This window comes from Gallinula chloropus, assembly GCF_964237585.1.
Source record: "Gallinula chloropus genome assembly, chromosome: 1".
Classification (NCBI taxonomy): Eukaryota; Metazoa; Chordata; class Aves; order Gruiformes; family Rallidae; genus Gallinula; species Gallinula chloropus.
Genome location: NC_140085.1, coordinates 190,512,061 through 190,525,511, shown reverse-complemented (window position 1 = coordinate 190,525,511; position 13,451 = coordinate 190,512,061). Strand labels below are relative to the sequence as shown.

Sequence of the window (13,451 nt, the reverse complement as noted above, 5' to 3'; positions counted from 1 at the left end):
GATTAACCATGGTTGCATCCAATAGCCTGTCTCTTTCCTTGGGCTTTGTCCTTCAACACTTCAATGGCATAGAAGTGCCCATTGAGCCATGGAGGGCCTGTGCTCTCAACCTATGAGGCCCTTTTGGTGTTGGCCATCGCTTGGTCATCTCCCACTGGTGTCAGCAGGTGAAAGTTTTTTGAGGCAGAGAGGATCAGAGGTTCATTTGTGGTGCCATGGATCTGCCATAAATCTGCTAAGAATCATTGGTGTGGCCAAGACCAATTTCCCCTGGTGACACTGGTGAGACTTTTGCTCCAAGTAACAACATGGAAGGAGATCATATGTAATCAAGGGCCAAAACTTCCCCTAGGATAGCTGGGGGATAGTCCTAGCTGCCTCAAGGCAGCTTCACCCATCAGCACCACTCCAGAGACTTGATTTAAAAAGAAGACAAAAAAAGGAGTGAGGAAAGATGCAGAGAGCAGTGAAGACTTTCCAAGCATGTGGCAGGTCAGACTAGGTTATCAGCAGGCTGTTCTTCCCCAGTGTTTTCCCTAGGTTATAGATCTCTTTAGTTATTCCTTTGTCTGTTTTCTTCACTTCTGGGGTGCCAGTAGACAGGGCTAGCTTTTAGAAAGAGGTTTAGTTTTCAGATGTGGCCTTCCAAGGGTTAGAAGAAAATAAATTACCAGGGTTGCCTGGAGCTGTCAGCCCTGTTGTTTTGACTCTATGAGCTGTTGCAGTTCATGGCAGCTTGTAAGCATTCTAAGAGGGCCATAACCCAGTTGCTGGGATCCCCAGATTCCCTCCAGGCAAGGTCTCAGGGTTTCAATACTATTTACCATACTCTTACTCCAGAAAATCCCCATGCCCAGCAAGACCCGTTTGGAAGCTGTAAACACAGCAGGACCATTTGTTATGGATTATGAACTGGCCCAACAGGCTGGCATTGCATACCCCAAAATTTTGGTCATCAAGTCAATGGGAGGTGGGAGAGGTATGGTCCCGATCCAAATTTTACATGCCTAACTCCTGGATTGGTTCCTAAATACATAAGAATAAATCTTGGTCCCACCAAACGGAGCTGTTAAACTCTCCTGCAGCAGAACAGCTGCAAATCAAGATGCAGGGTTCTTTATTTTTACAGCTCAATATTTTTATCCTAACACCCAGTTCAGCTTGAAACTTTCAAGAGAACAGACAATTGGGAAGAACAGAGAGAGATGGGAAATAGAGTAAGGTGGTGGTGTAAGAGAAGAGTGTCAGAACTGTGTTGCTGTAGAGGTGTTTGACTGAGGGAAGTCTTGCCACTAGGATATTTTAGAGATGTGAAACTATTTAATGGGAAAAGGGATGAGCCATGAGGTTGAGGAGTCCTGTTTTTGGCGTCTCATCCCATTAGAATTGGTTTTTTTTTGGAAACATAAAAGGAGTGGTGGGCTACGAGGCTGAGAAAAGGTTTCCAAAGAGGAGGAAAGCTCTGTGGTTATCCAGATAGTGACATTTGCTGGCCTTAGTAATGAATAAATGCCAAGTTCAGTGTATTGTGTGATGTGTCCTGTTTGCCTCGTGCTAACAGCCTAAAAGCTTTGAGTATCAGTAAGTGTAGTGTTCTGAATTCAGTGGTGTATTTCCAAGCTTAGCTGTGTTAGAACTGTGTGCTATGAGCTAGTCAGGTTGTGTATGTGGAAAATATATATTCATATATAGAAATATATATATTTAAACCTCCGATGTTTTAGGAGGAAACCAGGGAAATCCTCCAGGAAGTAAAACTGTGGAAATCTTTGCGAATGTAGTGCATTTTTGATGTGCATGCTCCATGGAGTCGCTGACCTGTTCATACTGACCATTGCTTTTCTAAGTGCTCAGAAGCCCCTGCAGCACCGCTCGGGTGCAAAGCTCAGCTCTGTCTCCAGAGCAGCTCAGCGAAAGGCTTGCATTGAACTGGTGGAGAGAAGTGCCACTCACACCTCTTCCCACCTCGTTGCACAATGGACAACTGGCCAGAGAAGCCTGAGCTTCCAAGACTTGGTGTGATTCCTTGGCATTTAGATGCTTCGTCCATCTTCACACTCCTCAGTAAGGTCCTTTCCTATTGCAGGATATAGCAACAGCGTGAAGATGACGTGTCTTAGCAGGCAGAATATGTCAGGAAGGCACTTAGGCAGTGACCAATAGCCCCCAACACACTGATACCACAGTACATAAGGACAGACCATGCCAAATGATTCTCCCAATTACCTTTTGGCCCGAAGCTTCATGTTCAAAGAGACAGCATGCTTGCCACCTTTTCACCTTGAATTCAATGGGGAATTGGCTCTTGACTTCCAGTATAACCAAATTTTTTGCCCAAGGAACATCATTAAGATGCTCAGACCACCTGACCAAAACATCTCCATGACTGTGGATCAACAGCTCATCATCTAGGGCTTCAGGATTGCTTCTTCTCAGTGAAGAGCATCCAACACAGTGTTTGAATGAAACATGCACACTGAGTGGTCAGAATATGGCTTTATGTTTCCTTAATACGTAAAGTTTTTGGTGGCATTTAACTATAATGCTAGGTATGAAGTGCTAGCCAGTAGTCTAAATTCCCTCTCTAGTGAAGGAACTTTCCAAGGGCCATTGAGCAATCTAATTTGGACACCTCTCTCTGGGTGGGATGAATGATCCTTGGAAGTTCTCAGTCTTTGCCTGGGAGACTGGTAGGGCCTGAGGACCTGCCTCTAAGACAGCAGCAACTTAGGGATATAAAACCTGTATCCCAGCCTTCGCTCCTTGCCCACCAGGTTCTCAACATACATCCAAGCACACGGTTTAGGATTGCATCGAATGCCAGGAACTGCAGCAGAGTCAGGCCTCCGGGCGAAATCCTGCATTGCTCTACCTTCCACAGACTTTATGCCCATCCAACCCACTCAGGTTTACCAGAAAGGAGACCAAATCTACGCTGTTTCCAGTTCACTTTGGACTCTGAGCTTGTCGATCCCACTGGGAAAGAGTGCTCTGCTGTTCTGTGTTTCCAGCTACCACAACGCTGATTGTTTCACTGCTGATTTTTTGTTCATATGTTTTGCTTTCCTTGTAAAGAAAAAACAACAGAAAAAAAAGCAATTGTTTTGATTGTTTTGCTTTTTTACCCCCTGAAAGTTCCTACTGCTGTCTACTGCTTGCTTCCTCATTTTCACTGTATTGTACTGTTACTCCTTTCTGCAAAATGGTGCTAACTGCTGACTGAGCTCCTGTTTTCTGACTGCTTCGCACACCGATCACCTGCTTCTTCATTTGCAACGCGTCCAGTGTGAGAAAAAAAACCCCTGTGGCTCCCATGAATTCCACAAACTCTTGCCTCTTGGAGGCAGATAGGAAGTGTCTAATTAATATTTTGTGGCCTGGGTTTGGTTGCATATCACGAACTGTCTCTTGTAACGTGTTGAGCACACCTCCTTGTGGTGCTTTTTTCATTGCTGTTCTGATGAGAGTGACACACACACAGACACACACACACACACAGACACCCCCCCACACACGAGTTAATGTATAGCCAATTGATTGTGACGTGCTTGTGATCTTTGCTTGCTCAAAGGGGTCTTTTTTTTTTTTCCAATGATAAATAAATGCTAAAGACAAATACCACCTCCTTGATCTTGTTTTCTCGATAAGAAGCACAGCTAAGTGAAAGAAACACCCTTCCAACAGCAATCAGATTTGTGTTGCTTAGAGCCGCCACTTCCATGCCTGCCGTAGGGACAACTGAGCTGTCACAGTCTGACTCCCTTTAGATGGCTGCTGACCTCAGACTAGCCTGGCGTGAGGGCTAAGCCCGTGCAAAAGTGAAGATGGACAGTGAAGTCATGTGGATGGAGCAGGTAGTTGGCTTTTATTTTCTCTCTCCCTATAGTGTCTTGAGAAGAGGGTTGGCGTGGTGAGTGCCCTGCATGCCTGCTGCACCTCCCTCCTGTCCACTGTTGCGCTGGATGAGGGAGTAGAAACCCAGTAGAACTGAAGGGAGGGGAGATGCTGTGGATGAGGTTGCTTAATTACATACCCTTTTCCAGTTGCCTACAGCTTGTGCTTTGGCCCAGAACCACCTGAAAGGCCCATGAGGCTGTAAATCCTCATTGAAAAGAGGTGGAAAGTTCTTGGGTTGAGCACTTCCAGCGTTCTGCAAGCCCAGACACTGCTGAAGCAGCACCTGGCAGTGTCTGCAGAGGTGCAAAGCACTGATTGCCTATTGACAAAGCACTTGCTGTCTGGAGAAAATGGTGGTTGAGAAGAAAGCAGGGCTGAGGGTGTGATTTTATTTTAAATGGTGAACCCTAATCTTAGTTTCATCTCTTTTTTCTCTTAACTAGCCCCTAAGCTCCTACCTGAAATTTTAATTTTTTAATCACGTTTTCTCTTTTAATGGATACTCCAATCACATCCCCATACCCTGGACTGGGGTTTTATCATGAAATCTCTCCTCCAACATAGCTCTTCTGACTTCCATGGAGCATTGACCTGTTTCTGCCTCACTGATTCTGGGTGCTACTTCTCCTCCCTGTCTGCTTTACAAATCACTTTGAAATTACCCCATCTGTGACTACATACTAATAACAGCACTGCTTTCTGATGTCCTGCCACATCACCCTGCCTTTCCTCTCCCTTCCTCACCGGCTTCATCCATTCATTGACCATGCATAACAATATAACCTTTAAAGTGTTTCAGCTGAGCTGTAGGTCTGGGGATTTATCATTTCACCCCTCCACAGCTGGTATTGGAGAAAACGTTCATTGGGAAAAGACCGGTTGTTGATGGGACTTATGCGTGACAATCCATGTTGGCCAACAAAGGTATGGGGTGTGTTCCTTCCAATCCCACTCAGCTGCCCATGCTTGGGTGCTGGAAAGCAGGCCCTTGCTGTCCTATTGCTCTCTGAACATGCTCAGCATCGAAAAGCCTAAACACCCAAAGGGGCAGGATGCATTTCTAAGGGACAGTTAGAATGTACTGGGCTCCCTGGTCTTTAACCTTCAGTGTCTGAACCCACTGCTACTGACTCACTCCTCAGTCTTTGACAGGTCATTAGTGGCTGGCACTGCATACCTTTTTCAGGGGTGGAAACGATGTCTGTGCAAAGCACTGGGGATGGGTTGCTAGAAAAAATGAAGTGCTTTGTCTTATAAGAGCATTTTTAAGTGCTGGCTGGAGTAAAAATAGTCCTAATGGCTAGTGTTGGTGTCTGGTGGGGGGACAAGGAGGAGAGAAAAAAATATTGTCATGTTGAATTTAAAGAGTCAAGGTCTGGTTCTCACATCCTTAACAACAGAGCATGAGAGTGCCGTTTTCCAGAGATGTCCTGTTTCTGCACAGGGTGTGAGAAGCTCCATGAGGGGCGTTGTGAGGGGTGGTGGGCATGTTTCCAATTTTAATCAGTGGCTTTCAAATGCATAGTGTGCTGAGGGCTTCATTCAGCACACCCCCACCCTCACCTCCCTCTCAAAGACTTGTGCATGGGTGGATGAAGAGGTTCCTGCCTGATGCTCTTCATCCCTCCATCCTGTTCTCTGCAGCAGACAGAAACTTAAGTGCCTTGGGCAGAGGAATGAGATTGACTGATTTTACCACTTGCAAATCTCTGAGCTTCCTCTGAAAACCTCAGTTATCAGTGTTACATCCCTGGCTGGTAAAGCAAGGTCAGAGGATGAGTAGGGATATTTCATCAGCTGACATGTCAGCCCTTGCGTCACAGTGTCCTTTGGATTTAGGGTTTATTTAGAGATGTACCAGTGCAGGAGAGAAAGGGACTTTTTAAGAAGATGTCTCTGTCATAGCTGGTACCTCCCAGCATCCAAGGAGTAACCACCACCCCCAACAGCAACAGTAACATCAAATAAAGAAGAGGAGCTGTGCAGGAAGAAGAAATTCCCTAGGATGAATGGGATGACATGGCCATGTTCAACGCTGAGAACAGGATCTTATGCACAGTTGGAAAATAACGTGGTGTTCAGACATGGGCTTCAGCTCTCCCTGTTCCCAGCAGTGTCACGGTAAGTTTGATCCAATTGGGGATTTGACAGTCCACTTCTGTTTGCCCATATTCACATGAGCTTTCTGGCTTGGGAGGAATTCCACTAATGCCACTGGGACTGCTCACAAGCTCAGAGGTCTACGATGAGGGGTGGCACATCTTTGGGTACTTCAGGGCTGGTGGTTCATCATGAACTATGCATTGCTTGTAAACAGTCTTAATTTCTGTTGCAGGGTGCCTTGGAAACAGCTCCCTAATCGTGACTGTCACGTGGAGGAGATGTGAGGCCAAGGATAAAAGAAAGGCCTGCTAATGGATTGAAGGCGTCTCTATGCTTTATAAAATGCCAGCTTTTCCTGCAGGGAGTCTGCTCCATGGAAACAAACAGCAAGGACCAGCCGCCAGAAAAAATGATGGATGAGGAGTAGTGACAGATCTTGGCGATTCTGTGAGAGCACTGAGGAATAAAAAATGTTCCTTCAGTGTCAGCAGTTCACTGGTGTGAGAGATGAAAAGAGGGAAACCTTTCTGAAAGCCCCTTCTTGTCATCTGCCCGCTTCCCAACCTAGCCGGAGATGTGCAGCCACCTCAAGCCCCTGAGCAAAGCTGGATCTTCCCATATCTCCTTGGGGAGCCAGAGAGCTGCGTGCCCTGCCCGGCTCTGAGAGAGGTCTGGGGAGCTGAGTCACAGCAGAGGGTGAGGAGCACCCTCCACAGTGTGTGGTGGAGGGGAGCTCACCACACCACAGCTGTGGCAGGCAGGTCTGTCTCCATCCATTAAACAGCACCTAGGAGTACTTGATGGCGCTCGAGATAGTGACCGTTACTCCCTGGTCAAGGACCTGGTCCTTGTCACAGTTCAGGATTTAGTACCCAACTTAGGACCAGTTCAGCTGTGGCCACCTTATGTGGAGCCAAGAGATTTATCATCAGGCCCATGAACTAGCAAGGCACTTAATTTAATGAAATAGTGCTTTGGAGTCACAGGGCAGTAGAATGTCCTTGCTCCCATTGACCATTCTCCCTCCCTTCTCCTCAAGCCTCATCACTGACCAGACTTCACCTCTGTGGGCTCTTTTCCTTTGAGTTTTCAGTGCCCTCACCACTCCACCGGTCCCCATCTATCCACCACACTGGTATTCCTTCTCACCTTCAAAATCAGTTTCCCTCTGTCTTCCCTGCCAATTTTTCAGTGTCTGTCCCACAGCTGCTTCTCCAACCCTTTGCTTTCTCCCACCTTTTTCCCCTCCAGCACCTATCCCCTCCAGGTCATCCTAAATACCCATGTCTACCAGGGAACTTCTCCTTCCCATTGTCCCTGAGTTACTGTCTCGTGTCCGGTCTTGTCTCTCTTGGACTGTAAACTGTTTTCTTTGCCTGTACTGTGTGATAACACTCGCTGCTTAGAATAAACAATACCTCATCTACTGACTGACTGCCCTTTCTCTCTCTTGTTTCTTGGTGTGGCTTCAGTAAATGTGTCTGTAAGTGCACTGTGTGTCTGTCCTCATGGCCAGTTCGGTAGTTGGTCTCACTGCTGCATCTCTATCCATGGTCTTTTTGGGATGGATCCCCTTGTGATTTTGCTCCCTGGCACCTCCCTTTCTTTTTTACAGCCACAGAGACAAGCTGCTTTGTCTGTGCTGCAGCCCAGTGTATTCAGAGCTGCATGACCTTCTGTCCTTTGCAATTGTGTTGCACCTGATGAAGAGGTTGGCCTTTCTCCAGCTTCATGCAGAGATATCCTGGGCTGGCAGGTGGCTCGACGAATGTAGCAACGGAGGAGAATGAAGGAGAAACCTTGGAGCCCAGAGCAGGAACAGCTGATGTTAAAGGAACTGCATTTACCAGCGTATTACCGAAACAGTGGGCAGAAGTGTGTCAGTGGAAATCCAAGCAGATGCACCTCTCAGGGGAAGAAGCAGAAGCTGGCTTAGCAGGACATGGTTCAGAGATCGATGCCCAGGAGGCCTCTTATGGTTCAGAAGGTGCTCTGACCATCTGCTTCCTCCATCCCTGACTAGGACTAGAACTGCACGTGGTCCCTTCAGCCTGTGAGTACATCAGGGACCCAGTTGTGACTAAGTTCCAGGTGGGTCCTTGCTTCCTCCTTGTCCTAATTTATTGCCTGAACGTGCTAGTTTGGTCTGTGCTGGCTGGAGCTATCAATCAGTGCACATGGAGATGGTGCCTCATCCCAGGTGCTCCACTCACACACGGAAAGATGCAGAAGCAGCTCAGTTCCTCTACCCTTGCTATGATCTTCACTGCACATAGTGTGACACCACACTGCCAGAAAGCAAAGCAGACTCCTTATGATGCTGAATGAGGAGGTGAGCTTGCAGCATGGTCATCAGTCTTGTTTCATGGGCTACAAGAGTGGAAGAGATCTGGAACACCCTAAAACAGCAGCCCACAACCACAGCTACACAGTTTTAGGGACTGAATGGTAATTAAGACAATATTCCTGCATGCCACTAAAGTCCTGAGATGACCTTGGAGGTACACTGAAGTCTTCTAACAACTACATTTCTGCTAGCAGAGCTTTTAAAGTGCTAGTATATCCGCTGCTTTGAATGTGGACAGTAGTTTAAACTGCGGAGTGCTGAGCTCCTTGGTGATTGTGTCCAGTCAGCTTTCATAACTGGACGTTTTCTCATTCAGTTCTTGCTGGCCCTAAACTGGTGCATGTTTCCAGGGCACACCCAGCCCACGCAAGCGACAGCAAACCCTCTGCTTGCTTAGATACAGACCCAGGCTGAGATTCGTCACTTCCCTACTGTAACTTATGGGTTTAGCATCACTTTGATGCTGTTGCCTTTTCCAAGGAATGTATTGGGTACAATATCCCCTATGAAGCCAGTCTGAGACAGTTGGGGTTGTTCAGCCTGGGGATCTTATAGCGACCTTCCAGTACCTGAAGGAACCTACAAAAAAGCTAGGAAGGGACTTTCTAGAAGGGCTTGTAGTGATAGGACGATAGGGAATGGGTTTAAATTGGAAGGGGGTAGATTTAGATTGGATATTAGGAAGAAATTCTTCACTGTGAGGGTGGTGAGGCCCTGGCACAGGGTGCCCAGAGAGGTGGGGGCTGCCCCCTCCCTGGAGGTGTTCAAGGCCAGATTGGATTGGGCCTTGAGCAGCCGGGGCTGGTGAGAGGTGTCCCTGCCCATGGCAGGGGGTGGGACCGGATGATCTTTGAGGTTCCTTCCAGGCCTGACCATTCTGTGATTCTATGGCTCTATACAATGTTATGGCTACTATCCAGGGCAAAGACAATTGTCACTGTTACTAAAGACAGCAAATTTCACAAAGGGCCATAAAGCATTGAGAAGAGAGAAGTGACTACAGTCACTTCTATAGGATATATAGTCACTATATATCCTATAACCTAGGTGTTAATTATATTTAACCAGGGATGAATGAGTTTGTATCTTCTAAGGGACTTGAACCTGCCACTGTCCTACTGGATTTAACTAAAACATCAGTTCCTTCACAGAGAACTGTGTCCTCACTTGAATTTTTTTGGGAAAGAAAGCTCTTATATCATGGTTCTTTGCAAAAAAACCCCAAAGACAAACTTCACAGCTACATGTGCCTGGGGTCACGTTGCTGTTTCTGAGCCACTGGGGGAAGATTCATGGTGCTTCTAGTTGCTCTTGAAGTCAGGTTTTAATTTTCTGTGTGCCTGGAGTTGGCGCTCTATTCAGATCCATAACAGCTCCCAGATAATTAAACTGCTTTCAATGAAGATAATTTTGCAGAGGAGGATAAATGTCATCAGCTCTGTTTTGAGGCCACCAAAACTTCAAGACCTGAATCCACAGAGGACCAAGGGCAAGTGCTCAATTCCTATGAAGAGCAGAATAACGCTGCTGGAGCCCATCACCATCAGAGGCAAATTTAGATCCCAAGTCACAAGAGCAAAGTCCTTGCATCGTCGCTGCTCTGGACTGGCTGGTGATCCTGGTGTGTTTGCTGCTTTTAGACCAGAACAAGCAGAAGAGCTATAAGTGCTTGTGGTGGTCATCCATCGTTTCTCTCCAGTCACCAGGTTTGCCTCTGGAGATGAACCCCTGATGAATTTAATTCTCTTTCTGTATCTTTCTCTCAGCTGTAACCTGAGTAATGATCTGTCACCTCCAACCCATATCCTCTCCATTTGTCACCTTGTCACGTCACGTAATTAACCTTTCCTGCACACAAAGGTTTCACCAGACAATGGTTTGCCACCGGCAGCCCTCATGAGAGCAAAGATCTCCAAACTCTTTCATTGCTTGGCTAAGACATAGATCGTTAGTAGATGTTTCTGCTTGTTTGTTAGGTCTCCTTACCTTTCAGGACCAGGCTTTCCTTTAAGCCCTCTGATTTGCAGCCTCCCTGCTCACTCTTCCCAAGGCTGCTACCCAAGGCCAGACCTTGCTCTGTAGCCAACCCCAGGGAGCAACCAGGGCTGTGAGAGCAACTCTGAGATGCTGTGTGATGCTGTGTTGACCCTGGATACCAGTTCCTGAGGAAAATAATGTCATTACCTCCTTCCTCCCTCCTTCCAATTTACAACAGGTTCTGAATGAGCTTTATGGGGGAGGACAATAACACCATTAACTATTCACCACAGTCAAAGAGGAAGCCAGGGCATGCGGGTGGGATGCAGCCTTTTTCTCATCCAGGAGGCTGGGGCTTAGCCTGGGGTACATGGCTGAAGGGTGCACATGCTCATAAGAAAAGAACAAATGGATTAAAATGGAGAAGTATCCAACATGCACTGTGTGCACCAGCTTTCTTGGCTTGCCTCAACGGAGAAATATCACACTGAGGCTGCTGAGAAAGTGATGCTAGCAGGGGCTAAGGGATATGTTGGTGGAAGGTGACATCAACCAGTTTGTGTTGCCTCAGGGAGAGCTGATGTTTTGCTTTCCAGCTCTATTCTAAATTTCAGGGCAGCAGCAAGAGGAGCGTTGGACACTAAGGAAGTCTGGTGTTGACACACCTACAGCCCGGGTCATCACATACGCACTGGCACAGGAAGACCTGAGCTGGGGCCCCATAGTTACTGCATCATCACTTACTAGGTCTGAGGTGAAGGTGTGCTCAGAGGGAGTGGTTTGGCATCTGGAGTAGCTGCTGGCAGACTTCAACCTGCTCAGCTTGCATGTACAAGTGCTCTTGGGCACGCTCTCCACTGGCAAGGATGTGCAGGCATCTCCAGCCTTCTCCAGAGGCCAGACAGCATGTCCTGTCCCAGAAGATGCGTGCATCAGCAGTATGGACCTGGTCTGCCGTGACAGTGGGGGTCTTTGCAAAGAGGAGCTGCCCTGTGTTTTCCCCTAAACCCTTGACTTATCACAGAATCACAGAGGTGTCACAGGCTCACCTCATTGCTGCAGGAACTGGTAGATTGGAAGGACTCAGCAGTTGTCCTACACTGGGGACACAGGGGAAAGGCCATGCTGACCTCTGCCAACAGCTTCTGGCGGCAAAACATCTCTTCACTGTAAGCATGAAGGGTAGGACAAGGGTGAGTATGGTGGTCCTGCCCATGAGGGTCTCACACAGGGATGGTTAGTCTCGCATGTCGAGGTTGGGTTGGTTTCATGGTCCCAGGAGATGGTAACTTACACCTCTTCTCCTGATCTTGGTGACAGTGTCTCCTTCCCTCCCTTAACTTGCAGGCTGGAACCATTCCCTACATAAAGCCAACATCAGACTGGTGTTCAAAAGGGAATCTCCACAGTCTCTTAATGCAACCAATGTGCAAAGCTGCCCACTTTAAAGCTGAACAGGTTTCTTCTGCCCCTCCATGTACTTCCTGCAACTTCACAGATGCCCCTCCCCCCGCCATCCATCACACCCCTGTCCTCACTCCTGGAGATGCTCCTTCTCTTTCTCTCTCTCCTAATGAAGATTGATTCCCTTATTCCCTAGAGATCTTTCCTTCCCCATCTCTCCCCTGGCACTTCAAGAAGGCCCGACCTTCCCTCCTTGGCAGTAACTACCCTAACTCCCAAGCTTTGTTCTCTCATGCTCCCATGCAAGATGACCCCAAGTACACTTCTATCCCAGAGCTGATACTAACAGGCACCCAACACCTTGGAGCCACCATCAACTCCTGGTGTCTCCTTGGGGAATTGAGAGATCTTCTCAAATTGGGGACAGCATGTGTTAGCTAGCCTTGCTTTCCTGTCCATGGTTTTAACAGGCACCGAGTGCTTCCTGAGCAGCACAAGAGCTCGGCTCCCACGCATTGTGGGGCTTTCACCATCTGCCTTGAGGGAAACTGCTTCTTTGTGAGACAATTTTACAGTGAGGTGCTTGTTCGCTGCAGGTTATAATCAATTGGCAAGCATTTTTTATAGCTGGTGAGTGGGCCTGATCCTGGTCACAGTTGTATCAGGGGCTGGTCAAACAGTCAAGAGCTCCCTGTTTTTGGGAACATCCATGGGTTTTGGACCAGTTCCTTGTAGGGGATCAGGGCAAGGCTCACCAACTAGCCTGAGGACATACCAAGCATGTGTGGGCAGTTTGGGGAGCACTCTGCAGAGCCACTTATCACAAGGCAAATTCCAACTCAGGGGTGGCATTTTTGTTGTCACGGGCCAGTTGATGACTCTGACAGCTTTGCAATGATGCTTTTTCTCTGCTTCCAGGACCCCTGAAAAAAACACTGGTGCTACAGATCAAGAACCAAGTACCTTAGTGCAGGACCAACGCACATGAAGTCAAGCACTTACCTTCTAAGCGGCAGCTGGAGCAAACGTATAGTCTGCATGAAATGTGTATTGTCTGGCTGGCATACAATAAAGCTGATGATCAGAGTTGAATGACAATTTCTGTTGTCTCTCAAGCACTGAGAAGTTACTGTCACCAGGATCTGTGTAATGCAGTTAGCATGTCTGTGCCTTGATTTATATTCAGTAAAGTCAGAGAAAGAAAAAAAATTGGGTCCAATTCTCCCTTTATTTGTAGCATTTCACTGGTTTCAATGGTCTCTCTAGTTTATGTGGGCAACAGAGACCAGAGTCACATCTGTAACTCATGGAATTAATATGCATTTTCTTTTCAAAAGCCCTTGAAGATTTAATGCACCACAAATTTGTAACTGCTGTTGAGAATTCACAATAACAAGAGGACCTGCCAGATACCACCCAGTGAAGCACACCTTGGGCAGCAACAGGTAGATCCCCTTGGTATTGTGTTGTAGCCAAGAACATCTCAGACCTTCTTCTGCAGCTGTCAACATATTTGTTTAATTTGCCATTTAGAGCAAATCCTGGACAAGCTACCAAAGCTAGCTGACAAATTAGTATTTATTCTCAGCATATTTTCCACAAGCCTTTCATTGAAAAATTGTAAAGTACAAACTGTTAATGTTGCAGGAGAAATGTAGCTGGTTCATGGGATTAGCAGGTCTGGTTTTTCCCTATGCCCATCTTTTCCTGGTGAGGCTCTCTA

General features: G+C 47.2%; 1 protein-coding gene across 1 annotated transcript in view; it reads left to right on the top strand.

Annotated features, from left to right (window-relative positions):
• The window catches only part of MAP6 (microtubule associated protein 6), a gene marked incomplete at both ends in the record, with an annotated part of 50,122 nt that extends 37,406 nt beyond the window's left edge, over positions 1-12,716 (top strand). Inside the window, one exon of the mRNA XM_084275772.1 lies at positions 12,647-12,716. Within this exon, the coding sequence (XP_084131898.1) occupies positions 12,647-12,716 (70 nt within the window). The remainder of the gene's footprint in view (positions 1-12,646) is intronic.
• Positions 12,717-13,451: the final 735 nt, after the last annotated feature.